General features: G+C 31.8%; 2 protein-coding genes across 3 annotated transcripts; one reads left to right on the forward strand and one right to left on the reverse strand.

Annotated features, from left to right (window-relative positions):
• The first annotated feature begins 6,804 nt into the window (after positions 1–6,804).
• LOC129317938 (peptidyl-prolyl cis-trans isomerase CYP19-4) lies at positions 6,805–10,002 on the forward strand. The gene is made up of 7 exons (XM_054962368.1): positions 6,805–6,963; positions 7,208–7,286; positions 8,071–8,118; positions 8,201–8,224; positions 8,822–9,004; positions 9,095–9,170; positions 9,501–10,002. Exons 1-7 carry the CDS (start codon positions 6,898–6,900, stop codon positions 9,637–9,639), a joined length of 615 nt encoding a protein of 204 aa, XP_054818343.1. The 5' UTR covers positions 6,805–6,897; the 3' UTR covers positions 9,640–10,002.
• Positions 10,003–13,727: 3,725 nt separating this feature from the next.
• Positions 13,728–15,714, reverse strand: LOC129317939 (protein ELF4-LIKE 1-like). Of its 2 annotated transcripts, XR_008595104.1 has the most exons (3): positions 15,269–15,714; positions 14,795–15,200; positions 13,728–14,129 (listed from the first exon to the last, which is right to left on the reverse strand). XR_008595104.1 is itself a non-coding variant. In XM_054962370.1 (2 exons), the coding sequence occupies exons 1-2, from the start codon at positions 15,558–15,560 to the stop codon at positions 15,136–15,138; spliced, it is 357 nt and encodes a 118-aa protein (XP_054818345.1). In that variant the 5' UTR covers positions 15,561–15,714; the 3' UTR covers positions 14,792–15,135. The 2 variants fall into 2 exon arrangements, 1 of the variants encoding a protein (XP_054818345.1); XM_054962370.1 differs by lacking the exon at positions 13,728–14,129 and having other exon boundaries at positions 14,792–15,200.
• Positions 15,715–17,759: the final 2,045 nt, after the last annotated feature.

Raw genomic sequence — 17,759 nt, forward strand, 5'->3', positions numbered from 1 at the left:
AAGAATAGACTAGATCCGGTTATTGATTGAGGAAAATGTAAATTTTGTTACTAGAAAATAAACAGAAAGCATGGATAAAACCAAATCTAAGGCCTTTATGAGCTACTATCATTAACAACTTATAGACTATAGTAGAAGCATATTGGTATTTCATATTTGAAATTATCTTGAAAAACACACGGCATATCAGTTTAGAATATAAAAATTCTACATGATGATATTAGTTTACTTTATTTGCGTTCCTTCTAACATTGATCTTACATTATATATTTGTGTTTTAGTTTTTAATAATCTATTAAAAGGATGACTTAAATAAGATGGCTAATAAAAAATCAAGATCAAATAATCAAATATCAGAAGTAGAACTAGCAAATCATAACTATAGTTAAAATTTCAAAATATTGCATTTCATTGTAGGAACATGTGGAACATCTTAATTAACTAACAAAAATAGCAAACATATAAGATTTATATATACCTATTCAAAATGTGGAACATGTGTTGATGTAGAGGAGTGTGGATGAGGTTGTTCATCTAACTTTTCTACACTATGAGCATCACCTATGGAGGATCTTAGAAGAGCTTCCAATGCTTTTATATTGATTCCATTGGGAATGGTATTTTATATCAAGGTCTTGAGAGCATCTTGCAACCCACGAACCTGATCTTGCATAGCTTGCACTTGTCTTTTTAAAGTAGCTTGATCTTGCAAAAGCTCACAAATCTTATCATCATGTCTACGCTTGATAGCACTAATCTCTTCCTTTCGTTTCAAAGTAGTCGGCGTAACGCTTCTCCCATAGCAACATACCAATCCTAATTTTCTCCTTCCCAAACAACTCTTGAAAGGCATCAGAACTATTTCCATCACTTGTCTCAATTAGACCTTGAAGTTGTGACTTCAAAATAGAAATAAATTAAAGAAAGTCATTTATATATGTAACAAATTATTGAAACTCGTTTGTAATATGCAAATTAAATGATAATTGTATTTTGAAGTTACAATTGTGTTTGCAGTTTCTTGATTCAACTACTTTCCCTTGCAGCCTTGATGGGTTTTAATAAACATTTCTGCTTGACTAGGATCTTTGTCACAAGTTGTCTGCTACATAAAATGATAATACCAATTCATTAATTCAAGCTAACGTAGCAACTAAAATTTTGTAAAACATGTACAGTGGGCATTATTCAATAATAGGCATTCTTGAAATGACGTTTGTAACAGCCCTCACCCCACCCCACCGAGGGTCTTTTGGACTGAAGCCTTAACCACTCGCGCAGCAGGCCCGACTTTACTTGACTCAATGGTACCAGGCTTAGCCTCAACTTCATTAAGGTGGTAGAGGTTAGAGGTTTGAGTTTGGGAAGGCTCCAAAAGACCTCTTTGGTGAGGTGAGGAATAACCCAAGTACCACCTTGGGGAAAGTCGGGCTCGCTGCGCAAGTGATTAAGGCTCCAGTTTAAAAGACCTCCAGTGGGGTGGGGTGAAGGCTGTTACAATATTACTATTTTTTCTTGTAATACAGCAAAGGTTTTTGGGCCCATGTGATGCCTCTACTTTTGCTTAGCTCTATTTCTAGTGTTTGTAGCACTAATTGACTGCACATTCAATAAAATGAAATTATAGCAAATTAATTATTTAGTCCATGAATATTTATAACAAGAAAAGTTAGTCGTCTTACTTTTATCTTTTTTGTGTTCCAATATTGATAGAGCATTCTGAAATGAGATTCAGGCACATTTATAGGGCAATGTTTTAGTCTTTTAGTCATGTTTGCATGCTTTAAAAAATGTTCTTTCTTAATTACCAAGCATCTCGAATAGTAGACTCCACCAAAGCTTTTCCTTCATCTGGAATAATAAACTTTTTCTACAAAAACATAAAAGAAAATGAGTTCCAAGATTAGAAAATTTGCAAACAATCAAAAGAAAAAATATAGCAATTTACATTACTTAATACATACATTAATATATCCCCACAAATAGTCTTTTTTCTCTTATGGCATGGTGTTCCAAGAAGTGTATATCAAAGGACATAGAGTAAAGTTTTTAGCCAAAGTTTCCAAAAAGAAACTCAAATAAGAGACAACTTGAATGCCTAGAAGGAGAATGGATTCAATATAATGGATAAGGAACACTATTAGACTAGATTCTATGATAAAAGTAAAAGTCTAGAAGACTTTTAAATGGATGAACTTGACAAAAGGAGGGATTTTGCTTGTGGGGTTATGCTAATTGCTAATTAAAAACAGAATAGAATGCAAATATTTAAATAAACAAAAAATACTGGTGTCTCCAATGTTGCTGCCACATTCTCACTTTAAATGGATGAACTTGACAAGAGGAGGGGTTTTCCTTGTGGGGTTATGCTAATTGCTGATTAAAAAATAAAGTAGAATGTAAATATTTAAATAAACAAAAAAAATACTGGTGTCTCTAATGTTGCTGCCCCATTCTCGCTTAATTAAGAGCAAGCACTTAAAAATTTTACGGAACCTTATTCCTAAGGCTATTTGGATCTGGTTTTAGTTCGCACACAAAGTAGACATTCACATTCACAATATAAAATAATAAAACAATAATCTCATCTTGCATAGATAAATAACATCAATCTTGGCAATCTCAATCGTTTCTCATAATCAGAGTAAAAGGAATGACGAGACAAGAAATTGATTTAGGTAAAGAAAAAATTACCTCTTTTCACTGTAATAATTTGCAGAACCTTTAGATGTTGTGATTGAAGGAGCTGTAACAGGCAAAAATGAAGTAGCAATTCGAACATCAGTATAAAACCAATGACTTCAAACCCACGATGAAGAGCTTCAGCCCTTAGATCTATGAAGGGAGTCAAATTAAAACTAAAACTCAACCAACATTGCTTCAAAGCAAAGATGTGATTTAGAGACTAGGAGATTCTCAGGTTGGGGTCTAAAAGGAGTGTTTTCGCCAGATTCAGAGGCTTTGGGTTATTCTCATGATTCTTTAGAGGTTTTCTTCTCATATTTTTAATTGAAAAGTTATTAAATAAATTAATAAAAATAATTATTTAACAAAACATAAAAACATGCGAAGATTAAAAAAATTAAGGTGGGTAAGTGGAAATAAAATAGAAAACACTTTATGTTTGTTGCCTAATCATAATTGTCATGGTTGACAAGTACTTTATGTTGCCTATTTGAAAATAAGCTTGCAATGGGTATAAATGTGTTGCCTATTTTATAAGAAGCAACAGTTTTCACATGTTGCTTAAAATACTCTATATATGCAACATTAAAAAACCCGTTGCCTATTATAAGAATAGGTAATAGTTTTTTACCTGTTGCAAAGTTAATTGTTGTTATAGCCTCAAAATGTTGTAGTGTATTATGATAATTATGTAATTTTGTTATATATGTGTGCATAATTTTAATTTGGTTACAATTCAGTCCTCAAAATTCAATTAATCTAATTCATTTTCTCAAATTTGAACTGTTTAATATATTATTTTTTTGTTTTAACAAATTATTTAGTGCATCACTGAAGGGTTGAGTTGTAACCAACTCATAAAATGGACCAATAATATAATAAGCTAAAATTTGAAGGATTGAGTCACTTTTTTTTTTTTGATCTGATAGTATTAAAACATTACAAGTTGAGTGATAATCTAATCAAAAGTATGAAGGATTATTATTTTTTAGTTATTTTTAGACAAGAACAATGCCATATTCCTTTTTCTTTTCAATTACAAGAGCAAGCATTATCGGTTTGAAGTTATAAGTGAGATCAAGCCTACAACTTTTCACTTTTAAGAGAGTGTACATGCCACCATAATTGTCAAACTCTTCAAATTTAATGTTTTTGTATTTCTAATTTATAAAATTATATTAACTCACTTATAAATTCAGACTAGATACAAACTTAATTAAACTCATAAATTACCTTTAAGTTTATAATTTTTACATTTTTATCTTACAAAATTATGTCAATTAATTTATAAACTCAAACTAGATGTAAGGTTGTTAAGCTTGTTAATTTTTTTTAAAGTTGAATGAGTTAAGTACATATTATAAAAATTTGGTTTATAAAAATTATAGAACCTGGTTCAACTTAAAGAAAAAAAAACTTAAAAAACAAAAAATAATATTCATAAAAAATAAAAAATATTAAAAATAAGTTTTCTTGTTTTAAAATTTCTATATTTTGTATGATAATTTATTAACGTAGATGTATTTAAATTTAATGATTTATATTTTAAATATATTTAAATTAAATTATGACCATATTTTATATTTTAATTATTTAATAATAATTTTTAATAGATGTTTATTAATAGAAGTTAATTTTTACGAGTTTATAATTTGAGTTTGTGATATGAACTTATATTTATATCATAAGTTTACTTAAACTCACAGATTTAATAACCTTTTATGCCATTGTAAGGCCAGTGGTAAGCAATGCTATATTATTCAATAGAACAATTACAATTTATCTCAATCTCAAGATTGTTAGCTCTACTTTTTATATTAGACTTAAGATGAATGGCAATATATTATTCTTTTTAACAAGAGTTAGTATTCCTATTTCCATCTCAAATTATAAGATATTTTTAAAAGAGATTTGGCGTCTCAAAATATAAAATACTTTGATAAAAATAAATTTTATTAATGATGATTTTCTAATATTACTATTCTCATATATTAATTCTCCTTAATATTCTTTAAATGAAATATTAAATGAAAAATATTTTTTAAAATGTATATTTTTATTTTAAAAAATAGGGTTGTAACTTGCAAAGGATATTTAATTGGCCTTGTTAATAGTGTGATTTTGTCTAAAAATACTTTAAACATTAGGACTGTGGGAGTAACTTTTAGTAAATTATATATATTGATAGATATTTCTAACCAATGAATGAGATGGCACCAATTATTTACTTTAAGGGTCCAAAGTCAATTCAATAAAGGATGCTTGATGCTTTCTCTATTAAAGATATATATATATATATATATATTTATTTAATAAAAATAAATAAATAAATTATCTTTTAAATTTTTGATTCAATAGCACCATAGACTATAATTTTATATATTGTATAAATTATTCTCTCAACTTTTACAAATGATTCAATTTGACCTTGCTTTTAATAAAAATTAATTTTAATAGTCAATTGACGAGAAAATAATAGGAAAAAATTTTGTATGATATTTTAGATCTTTTTATTATAATTTTTAAAATTATTTTTTTATCAATTAATAGTTAAAGTTAATTTTTATTGACGGTATTAATCATACGAACTAAGAATTTCTTTAATGATTCATATACTATTGAGGAAAGGAAGACTTGATCAAAATATACAAAAGTTCTCTTATAAGAAGATCTAGCTAAATAATAAGCAAAAAACTGTTTAGAAATTACGGGCCAAAATGATTCAATCGCTTTGGGTTTTGAATTTTTAAGAATCATCCGAATCAAAACGAACCAACTTAGATCAATTATCAAAACGTGCCAAATGATTGGACCAAGGTACGTTTTTCTCCAAATGACGATGCGATAGATTGTTTTGGTCATTTTAGATCTGAAAACAATGCGGTCACCCTCAATTCAAAAGATTCATTTCCACTTCAGGCCGAAAACAAAATCGCTTCACAGTATCTGACCTTGTTCCTTTCTCGTTTTTGGACGCATTTATTTGACCGCATTCTTGATTCCCCTTTCCTTGCATAGCATCACTGTCACTCTTAGGAATTTACCTTTTCTTTGTTTGGCATAAAAAAATTTAGGTACGCTAGATTTCAAAAATTTATTAGGGTTAAAATATATTTTAGATTTAAGAAACATTTATAAAATATTTATATATTGTTTACAAACAAAATTTTCACTTTTTAGTGAGATTTGATCGCACAATTTTAATAGATAAAATAAATATTTTTTAAAACAAAAATGAGAGAGACGCCTATATCATTTTTTAGATTTATTTTTCACTTTCTTTTTGAAAACCACTTTTCTATGTGCTAAACTTACAGTAAATTTTAAGCGACCACGTTGAATCAATTATTTTTTCAGGCAAAAAAAAAAAAAAAACTGCCGAATACAATTGTTAGAAAGTTGCCGCAAAACGTAGGACTGCTGTCTTCTTCCATAAAATTCTACATCCTTATATGGTGACGGATATAAGCGGTCAATGTTCTTTTCCCTAAGACGTTGAGTATTTTTCCGCTAGCACTGCATATAATGAAGCTCTGTCAAAATAATTTTTTTCCCCCTTAAACCAGTAACACATCCACTGTCAGAGTACCCCATTATGGGGGATAAAGAAATCCTGTATTCTGGAATTATGATAATAACAAGCACCCAAAAAGAAGTCACAACATTTCCAAATGAAACTTATACTATGTGTAACTTCCCCCAAAAAAAAGCATATCAAGTGTAATGATTCAACATCTTTTTTTTTTTAGAGATTTTTTTATTTATATGAAAAATATTTCACGGCGATAGATGGAAAATATTTAAGTTGAAATCAACTGATTTGACGCGAGAGGCACAATCTATTTAATTAAAATTATTGTATATTTAGTTTTTGAAATTTTTGTAAAGCAATCGAAAGCCAACGAAGCCCAATCATATGGATCGAAAAATATGAATCAATTGCGCTGATCCGAGTTTATGTCTCTATGTCCAAGCCTGATAGTTGCTCATAGTCTGAGATCCCGAAGAGTGGGGCCCATTCTCGATTCCAAGCCAGTCGAATCCAACTAGTTCCGCACAATGCCTACGTGTCACAGAGTCATTGGTCGGATGACAAAACTGGGGCATTTCTATATATCTAGGAAAATTAGGAAACTACCATTTCTTCGTTCTCGCTTCTCAGCCTTACTCGCGGAGCTAGTCGGCGAACTAGAAGGTCTGGAAACCTTAGGGATGGCGAAAACGACGTCGTTGCTGCTCGGGACACTGGTCCTCTTTGGCACTGTCGCTCTCATCCAGGTTTCCTCTCTTCTGTTTCAATTTCTTTGTATTCTTTCTGATCCGATCTTCGTCTCGGGATCTTTCTGAAAACCACGGAATTGATCAGCAATTGAGCTTCTTTGTTTGCTGTGTTTGACTAGATTAAGTGGGGCATATTAACTGGTTAAGTGATTCCAAACATTGGAACTTGTTTGCTAGTTCGCTTAATTCTGTTCTTTTGATCTTGATTATGCATAATCTTTAAAGGATATTTCGGTTGCAGGCGAAGAAGTCGAAGGAGGATTTGAAAGAGGTGACACACAAGGTTTATTTCGACGTCGAGATTGACGGAAAGCCTGCTGGTATGTACTTCTAATCGAAGTTACACTTCTTGCTTTGTTGTATATGTGAGTAAAACCTCACTTTCGCCTATCGATCGCATGGAGTGTTTTCCAATCTAGAGTCTGATTAATTGATTTTTCGTTCTTAGAGAAGAGATGTGTCAAACTGGTCCATCGATTTATTGATAACGGATTTATATATGAAGAACTAAATTGAGAAATATTTATCTATGAATAACTGAATTGAGAAAATAATTTCAGATGGGACTCACATAATTTTTTATTACATATATATAATATATCATAGCTATGAGGGGGAAAAAAAGAGGTTTTAGTACTTCTGATTCACCCTGATAGAGTGAATCAGAAGTTAATCGTTGTTTCTGTTTTGAAAATTTTCAGCGTAGCCTGACAGCATGTGAGTGTGTGACTATATATTTAGAAATTCTAGGCGAAACTAAATTTCATTGATTTGATACACAAATAATTGGCACCGACAAGGAAACAAGCGTGGCCACTTTTAAGTTGAACCTACGCTTCCATTAAAGAGCAGATGGAATTCCCTTCTTTGCTTTAGCCTCTAAGAGATAGTCTGGCTGAGTCATGGCAGAACTGCAATCCAGTCAGTGTACAAACCAAAATTTCTCTTTCAGTAACATATTAATTCTTAATGGATATTTTGCTATAGAAATAAATATTAGCCACAGTGGAATTGAATGTTGGATTATTATATTCCCCACACCCCTCTAAATTTTGGTATTAGATTGTTACTTTTTGTATTTACGTTGTGATCACTGACTTGCAGGTCGTATTGTAATGGGTCTTTATGGGAAGACAGTTCCAAAAACTGCAGGTATGCTTTTTGAAGATCTTTGCATTCTGTTGCTTATTATCGTTTCCATTAACTGAAATCTTATTTTGACCTTCCTTTGCAGAAAACTTTCGAGCTCTTTGCACAGGTGGGCCAGTTTCTGCTGTTTTCTATCGCAGAATATTACCAAATATATTTTAGGGAGAATGACAATTAGATCCCTTGTAACGGACTTTATTTATGTCTTGGTCCCTTTGTCCCAAAAATAATTATTAATATATTATATCATAGTTGTCATTTGTCAGTCTCGAAAGGTTCCTAATTCAAAGGCACCAAAATATAGATAAGTCCCTTACAAGAGACCTAACTATCATTCTCCCTATATTTTAAGCGTGTTTTTATGGCTTCATCTTTTACTGTGTCATAGACGTGAATTCATAACACCATTAATCACACATTCAACCAAGAACTAATGTAAATTAGAGATTTCTTCTAATTTGATTGCTCTTTCACGCAAACAAATTTAGGCTATATGTGCATGTAATTGTAAATGTTCAGTTCTTGAGAACAATCCTCTGCTATTTAGATGCTTCTTTACGGTGACCTTTGAATCCATTAAGCAATAATCTCTCCCTACCCCTTCACATTAGTATTAATAGTATTACAAATTGATATCAATGGTTTAAACTTAATTTGTGTTCTAGATATTTTTATAAGATTGATTGTGTTTGGTTCCAATTATTAGGGGAGAAAGGAACTGGAAAAAGTGGAAAGCCTCTGCATTTCAAGGGCAGTTCATTCCACAGGATTATTCCCAGCTTTATGATCCAAGGAGGTGATTTTACCCATGGCAACGGAATGGGCGGGGAGTCAATCTATGGAGAGAAGTTTGCTGATGAGAACTTCAAGCTAAAGCATACTGGACCAGGTTACCTATTATTGTTGTTTTAGTAGTTATACTGTCATAAAAGCCATGACTATGGCGGGGAAAAGCTTATGTTATCTTCTGTGTGAACAGGAATTCTATCAATGGCAAATGCTGGTCCTGATACCAATGGTTCGCAATTCTTCATTACAACTGTGACAACTACCTGGTAATTTTCTCTCCATCAAGAACTTTATTACAGTAGAAAAACAAGTAACAAATATAGAATTTGTATTCACTGTCTCAATTTTTTATTTTTAAAAAAATTCATGGTAATGACAGTGGTGCATGAAAACTTAAAATTGAAGTTGCAATCAATCAGCAATGGTTTGCCTTCCTTGTAACTGCATGCGGATTGTATGGTTTTGTAATGTGGCGATAAGATATAATTAGTTGCTAGGCGTTCGCGGATAAGCATGCAATTCATTCTGCAATACTCCCATGAAGTGAGAAACTTCTAAGCCCTAACTAATGGAAGTTCCTATTTGATGAACAAAAGGTTGGATGGAAGGCACGTGGTGTTTGGAAAAGTGCTTTCCGGAATGGATGTAGTGTACAAGGTGGAGGCTGAAGGAAGGCAAAGTGGCACTCCCAAGAGCAAGGTCGTCATTGCTGATAGCGGTGAACTCCCATTATAAATGCACTTTCTATTTTTCAACCAACATCTTTCCAAATGATCCATTTTCCTTTATTACTGCATCTACGGAACTTTTATATAAAACGTTTAGTAAGTTACTAATAGATCAGCCTTTGTGAAGTAGACTCAGTAAAAGGGCCTTAGCTTATGAAACGACAAAAAAGTGGCCTTGGTGATGAGCAGCAAATGCTTCTCTCAGAAGGTGAGTGCATTGCATGTTGGAAATTGACGCTGCATTGTATAACCTGTAGTTTGGCTGTAGAGTTTGGGTGTCCAAACCCAGATTTCGAAGCGCAGAGCTGGTTGGGCATTTCCCTCATGTGTTGGATGACCTTTTAAGTGAAATTGGCTTCTGTTTTCTTAACCTAAGTTTCCTGAAGCTATTTTTCTCAGCTTAATGGGTTGTGTCGGCAGTTTTCTTCCTAACATAAGTTTTAGGTTTATTATTTGTAATTTATATATATATGTATGTATTTTGTTCATTAAACAGATATAATAATATATCATATGCAATATATAACTAGTCTTTTTTACTATCTTTTTGAGAAAATTAATCATTTGATTCCTGTAGTTTTCACTCATTGTAACTTAATTTTTATGATTTAATTTTATTGTAATTTAATCTATGAACTTTACTTTTTGCAATTTAATATTTATAGTTTTAATAATTTAAATATTAATTTTTATATTTTATGAAATAAAATTATAAAGATTAAAAATGTTTTGAACTTTTAGTATTTATAATATTTATAATGATTAAAAAGGTTTAATAATTTAAAATATTAGTAATAAATTTTCACATAATTTAATATTTATAATTTTATTACTAATATTATAAATATTAAAAGTTTAACATATAATTTTAATATTTATGAATATAATAAATCTTAAAATTTTAAAATATTTTGAATTTTTATAATTTTTTTAAATATAGATATTAATATTTAGGTGATTGAAATTATATAAATTGAATTGTAACAAAAGTTTAGAGATTTAGTTGCAAATAAGTTAAAAATATATAAATTAAGTTATAGTGAGTTAAAATTTAAGAATTAAGTAGTAATTGAATTAAAATAGAGAGGTTAAATGATTAATTTTTTCTATTTTTTTTACCAATAATGTCTTTTTAAATTTTTAATATTTATTAATAATTCTTTTTAATAATATTTTGAATTTTTTATTTGTATAATTTTAAGTTTGTCTTTTTTGGTTATTGCACATACTCCTTCCGTTAAAAAATATGGGGTATATTTTTTTTGAGGAGTTGGATATTAAAAAATATAAGGTATTTTTAGTCTTTTGAGATGTAATCATTGCCTTTTTTTAAAAAAAATCCCTTGATAGTGATTTTATATTTATTATAAGATGTTTAATATGAGTAAATATGAAAAAATAGAATTAGTTTGAAAATAAGTAATTGTTTTATTGAGAGGTGAAATTTGATTAAAAATGCTTTATATTTTTAAATAGAGGGAGTATATGTTTTTTAATTATATTATTTAAACATGTTTCAAATTGTCCAGCAATTGTTTTAAAAAAGTATTTAAATATAAATCATGTTACAAAAATTTATTCTTGTTTTATTTTAGTTCATAAGCTCTAGCTTGTGAGAATTTTAGTTTGTAAATACCAATTCAAACTCAAGTTCAGTGGTTTTCATTTGACTAAATTTTATTTTGACTCTTGATGGACAAGGATTTTTTGATTTGTCTTAAAACATTTTCTTTTCTTGCCATTATTTAGCTTGTTCAACAAAGTAACTATCAAGAATAAGTATCCTTTGTCAAGGATAGATAATCTTTCAGATCAATTGGTTAGTGTCTCAATCTTTTTCAAGGTTGATTTGAGGTTAGGGCACCACCAATTGATAGTTAATACAGCGGATGTATTCAAGACAACTTTCAAAACTGTCAATTAATTTGTATGAATTTATTTCTTGAAATTAGATAGCTTTTCTCTTCCTTGAATTGAAACATCATTTATAATGAGCAATATTATAATTTGTCACGGATTAAATAATGTGTATTTTGTCATTGGTTTTATATTCATATTAAGTGAGCTTCCAAGTTACGAAATGTTTGATACATAAAAATTACCTCTTAAAATTATAAGATATTTTTAATTAAATTAAGTGAGCATCCAAGTTATGAAATGTTTGATACATAAAAACCACCTCTTAAAATTATAAGATATTTTTAATTAAATTATACATAAAGAAAACAGTTCATATCATGCCATAGCTATCCTTATTTAATAGGGCAATGCTATGACCAAAAACAAAAATGTACAAATCTCATTCTCATTTGTGCGTAACTTGATACGTAAAGAAGTGTTCTGGCCCAGAAAAAACCAAAAAAAGTAAAGAAGTTCAACTAAACCCAAAAAGGCCAAGGGCAAATATGAAGTCCATCCATTGCGAATTAACGTAGTAAAGAAGTTGAAACATCCGCCGCATTTGCTAACGTGAGATACTCATTATGATGGGACACGTGTGTAGGGAAGTGAGTGAGTGTGTAAATTGCATGGTGCTTGATGTTTATGCTATTCTGTAAGGACAAGCACTAGAAGTAAATTTTGCAGGGGGGTTGTCGGTGAATCCACTTACCGTATGGAGATCACAACGTTCAAAGATGGATGAAACATATTTGAAGATGTGTTCTTGCAAGAAGCATCCTAAATGGAGTCAGCCACCATCCAGCAAATCAGGAGCAGAATAATGTCACTCGAGGGCCCTCATTCAATCTTTGAATCTAGCAATTCACCGAACTTTTAATTTGATAATCAACCTTCAAATTGGTCATGCTACGGATGCGTTGGAACAAGTTTTAACAAGAGTTCTCGTGTGTTACAATTAGCGATAAACTAGCTTTAAGGGCCCACGTGCTACGAAAATTGAAGCCTATGGCAGCTAAAAAAGAATGAATGCAATGAAACGAGTTTTCTTCAGTTAGATTTTATAAGAAACTAGGAATGAAAACAGTGCACCTTTCCCGTGGTTTATTTCGCAGGATAAGTATGATAAACGAATGGAAACATAAGAGTAAAATGACAAGAATAATCCTGATATTAAAAAAAAATGAAAAAACAAACACATCTATACTCATATAATGGAGGGCATGTTAGATATTTATTCAAATCATATTTATAAATTATTTTCACACATTTTTTTGAAATTAAGAAAAATTTTAAATTTCATTAACTTTATATTAAAATTTAATAAGTTTTCATCTCCATCTTCTAATATAAAAAGAACTACTATTAATAATTTTTTTTCATCTCTATCTTCTAATAATAAAAAAAACTACTTAAATTTTTTTTAACATTTAATAAAGGTAGTCAGGTAAAGATAAATATAAAAAATAGTAAAATACTTCATAAATAAAATCGAGATTAATCTTCTCTTTTTGCACTATAAGATAGGACAAGCGGAGTAATTCATTACTTCACCCGGCTATAGGCTCCCAACCACATGGAATCTAGTCCCATGCCCTTTGAATTGACAGCAAAGTATGAAACGCAACAAACAAATATTACCATTTACTTCTCCTATAAGCAACCAAACAGGCCTAAAATTTCTACATTTCATCGTTATATTTTGTTCAGATTTCAATTCCATCTACATAGTCTGGCCAAATTTTCAGTTGTGATTCCAAGCTAGACAATAACGGAACTACGAGAGTTAACCTGTGTAGAAACTCGGGTACAATTTAATGAACTACCCCCCCCCCCCGGGGGCGCCCGGAGTCTAGGAAAATCAAACCCCAAAAGAGAAAAGCGAAAAAAAAAAGCCCACCAAAACCAACCAAGTATATAATATGAGCAGAACATTTAATATATCAGTTGAAGTCAAATCAAATGTACCAAAACTAATGAGTTGCAGTAGAAAGAAACGCCATTATAAAATAACAAAAGCATTAAATCGTTATTCGCCGGAAAAGAGAGAGATCATCCCTCTGAAGAGACAAAAAATTTGAGACTAGACACAGAAAGAGAATCATCTATTGGCAATGGATATTTGCTAACATTGCTTCCCCCATTCAATACTAGTAATAGAATATGCCAGGCAGTAAACAAAAGACAAACGATGAGTATGGAATAATCCCTCTTACTCAAATTGAATCACAACAAAACCAAGCTAAACCAACTGGTCTTAACATGACAAAAACTGAACCGACCCTCATTTGTAATCAATTTTGAGGGTGTTTAGTTTCACATTGGAAACCAACAAAACCATTGGTCCAAGAGAAGAGGACTCGTCTAAAGTCCGAGAGAAGATGACCACTTCATCTAAGGTCAAGCACAGATTGTCAAAAGCAACCTCAACAAAAGAAGGCTCCTCCAGAAAGGTAGGGCAATAAAAATGCACAAGATCATCCTAGGAGTTTAAATGTTTGGGTATAGGTAAATGAAGGGTTCCAGTTAACCAGACACAAAAAGCATCTCTGGAAGATCAGCCCTGTAATTCGTACCAGATATCCCTGGCTACAATCTCTGAAGAATATAGAGAAGAAATTTGAAGAAGCATCAGTCAAATTTACACACAAAATACGCATTCAACAACTCCAAGCTGCCATAATGATTCCATCAATTGTGATATGAACAAGACAGACAATTGTCAACAAAATCAATATACTCATAAAAGCTACACAGGGCAGTAACAGAACATTGTATCATGTCAAATTTTGAATTCCTTTCACAATTATTGCAGCGTCCACATCTAGTTAAAAGCATAGCAATAACTTCTAGCAAAAAAAGCATAGCAATAAATTCAAGAGTGAAAGTGAATAACACATGTATCGACAATAGAGCATAGAAAGGTGCCCAGCATATAAAAAAGAAGTAAATGAAAGCTACAAAAGGATTAGCAATATCATATGGCGCTATTCAGTGTCCAAATCCCCAATTAAGCTATAAATGTCCCACACCGACCAGTTCAAATTACAGAATGACTATGCAGTTCAAATAAGCCTCCTTGTAAATAGAATGTATTAATTTTCCATACAGCAATGCTCCTTGTACATCTTGAAACGTTGATTTTCGTAAAATAAATCAGACAGTTATATCAAGCACAATGAGCTCATGCTTGAGATAGTAAACAAAATAATAATGACAAAGGCGGCATGAGAAAAAGAAAAAGAAAAACATAACATAAATACCTCATATTGCGGGTGGATAATGCAGAAATGCAGACCCGCAACCTTCAATCCTCCTTATAACAAAGGAAACAACATAACAGAGCACAAAATAAGCAATAATTCATATTTAGACATACCGTCATCAAATACGCAAAACAACTTCTCCTTCGATAATGACCTGTCAATCTACTATCTCAAAACATAATCAAATAATGACACCCTGACTGACACATTTTATGAAACAACTCCTAGATCAAATAAGTATACCCACACAGACATCCTGGATGGCAAAGTAAAAAGTATCAAAGCTCAAAAGTAACAAAGAATTACTGCACTTTCTCCTGGGCGTGCTTTCCGCCGCCTTATTGTAAATCTTCTAATCCTTGCCGTCCTCGGCAGAGACCATGGTAGCCCGCTGCCGCCGTCGCTGATGAACAATGTTTGAGAAATCGATTGATAAATCAGAGTAAATAGACAGAACCTTGGAGATGTTACCATTAATCTGGCCAATCAAAGCAACATTCTTCACGAGATTGTCCGGGATCTTGGACTGGTGGTTCTCGTTCACCTGCTGGATCAAGACACGGTTCTGATCGAGCACCAATTGCGCCTGACGGAAACTCAGGCTGAGCTTGTCCCAAACCTCCGCATCACATTGTTCGTCATCGGCAGTATCGTCGTCATCGCCACCTCCGCCTTCTTCTTTCTCTTCGTGATTCTTGAATCTCGAGATGAGCTTGTCGTTCTTTACCACAGGTTCGTCCATGGTCGTCGGCTCCGCCACCATACAGCGATGAAGTATCAAGCACAGTCACACAGGCGGTTGCTTCTCTCTCTACCGCTCGATTTCTCTCTCAATAGAAAGTCCTGCGACTTCGTGCATGAAAGAAATGTTGCGCCTTCCACGCGAGGCAACTATATAATCTGCGGTCAGAGAGAGGGGTTTATTTTGTTAACCCATATTTATTCATTGCCGCCTTTTTTTTTTTTTGAGTGAAGGACAATTTATTGAAACTATAAAGGGTTAGTCCATATAAACATAAGGCCCATTTAAAACACAAATGGGCCCAGCAGAAAACATTAATAACAAATTCTCCCATAGAGCTGCAGGAATGCGTAGCTGCTGGAACGAGGAGATCAACATCGCCGCCTTATTGAATCTTCTGTCATTGACCAAAAAAACAAAAAAAAAAAAATTGCTTATAAATTTTTGATTTTAGCATATATAGATACACATAATATGTGCGTGTGAGGGGTTTTGTTTTGTTTTGTTTTTGAATTATGACAAGAGATTTATTTTCACAAAAGAATATTTTTTAGATTGGAACAAATTTTAAAATAAGAATAATAAAATTTTGGGGCTTTACATAGAGTTAATATTATAGAACCAAATTAAACAAATAACCTAATATTTATTATATTTTACATTATGATCAGTTTATTAGATTTGTCAATACTGTTATATATAAATAATAAATCCTTTATAAATTTTTAAATTTTTTATGATATACTTTTTGTATATCAATAATAAATTTCTCGTATATTTATAAACAGGCCATATTCTCAAATTTTTAAAATTTGATTCATATTTTTTGAATACAAGATGTTTTTGGGCCAATGAGCTAATTTATCCCTAAAACTTTTATTCTTTTAAATTTATTTAGTTTTCAATTTAATTTTTTAAATTTATTTCAATCGTCGATTTGTTTATTATTATTTAGAGAAGAGATAACATTATAACGATATATTAATTTTTTTAGTAAGACCAAGGATATTTTCCCAAAAGACTATTATCTCAAGATAAACAACAACAACAACAACAATATATTTACTATTTCACAACATTTATTTCCAATAGCAAACTAAGTCTTATGAAAGTTGGAAACCATCAAAAATTACCAAAGGCAATTAGCATATAATCTAATTTAATATTTGTTTATAACCATTCACGAAAAAGACTTATATTACCTACAATTATAAATTCATAAAAGTAACCAACTTATCTCCATACATGCACCCCGACACACAATACGTGCGCGCGCGCATTCATTACACTTATATAACGGCAGGCTTTGATATTTCGAACAAGTCTTGTTTGATGCAATTGTTCATGGATTTAAAAAAAAAACGTGAATTCAAAATCTGTTCAAATCAATTTTAATTGCTGGGCAACTTGAATATAGGAAAAGCAATATCCTTGAATGTAACCTAAGGTCCTCAAACAAAAAACAAGAAGAAAGATGATAAATGCCATCGTAAATATCTGATCCCTTGGACAGGCGGTCTGGAGATCCCACGCTAGCTGCTCATCCTTAAAACGACAACACAATTTTGAGCTTGGAGACCCGACCATGGCCATGCAATGTTGAGCGATCATGGTCGTCCACGATAAAGCAATCCTGGCCGTTATTGATTTTTGATTCTTTCTAGCCCCTCTTTTGATTCTAGATGCCTTTCGGCTTTGGAAAACAAAATCCCAGATCTGATTCCTCCAACCCCAGGATTCTGAAGGTCAAGCAATGGAGAACCACGGTGGATGGAGCACGTCCGTTTTCTTGCCGGCTTGATGGTCGCATTTCGGTGGAATGCAAATCATTTTCCCCTTTGGACTTTCTTGATTAGATGAACAATTCATCCACAATTCTTGGAAGCTGAGTATTATCGCACGTTCAAAAGTTGCTTAAGAAGGCCAAAATTAGGAGAAACTCCTAAGAGAATGGAGCTTGGATAAATGGTAGAATTAGGTCAGGAAGAAGCTAATGGGAGCATTGTTGTTGACAGAAAAGTCGTGACAAGACTTCAAGGCTTCTAGCGAAAACGCTGGAGAATGAAGACAGTAAGTAGAGATGTTGAACAGTTATCATCGCTCTGGCTCTGCATGATTGTGTCTTCATACAAAAAGCAGTGCCATTTTAAAAATGTGTAGCTGGTGCTCATCCCTTTGGATGAGGACAGAATCCGGATGTCCAGAACGGATAATCAAAGA

Source organism: Prosopis cineraria, unplaced genomic scaffold (genome assembly GCF_029017545.1).
Source record: "Prosopis cineraria cultivar Desert tree isolate PC_DT_omini unplaced genomic scaffold, ASM2901754v1 PC8, whole genome shotgun sequence".
Taxonomy (NCBI): Eukaryota; Viridiplantae; Streptophyta; class Magnoliopsida; order Fabales; family Fabaceae; genus Prosopis; species Prosopis cineraria.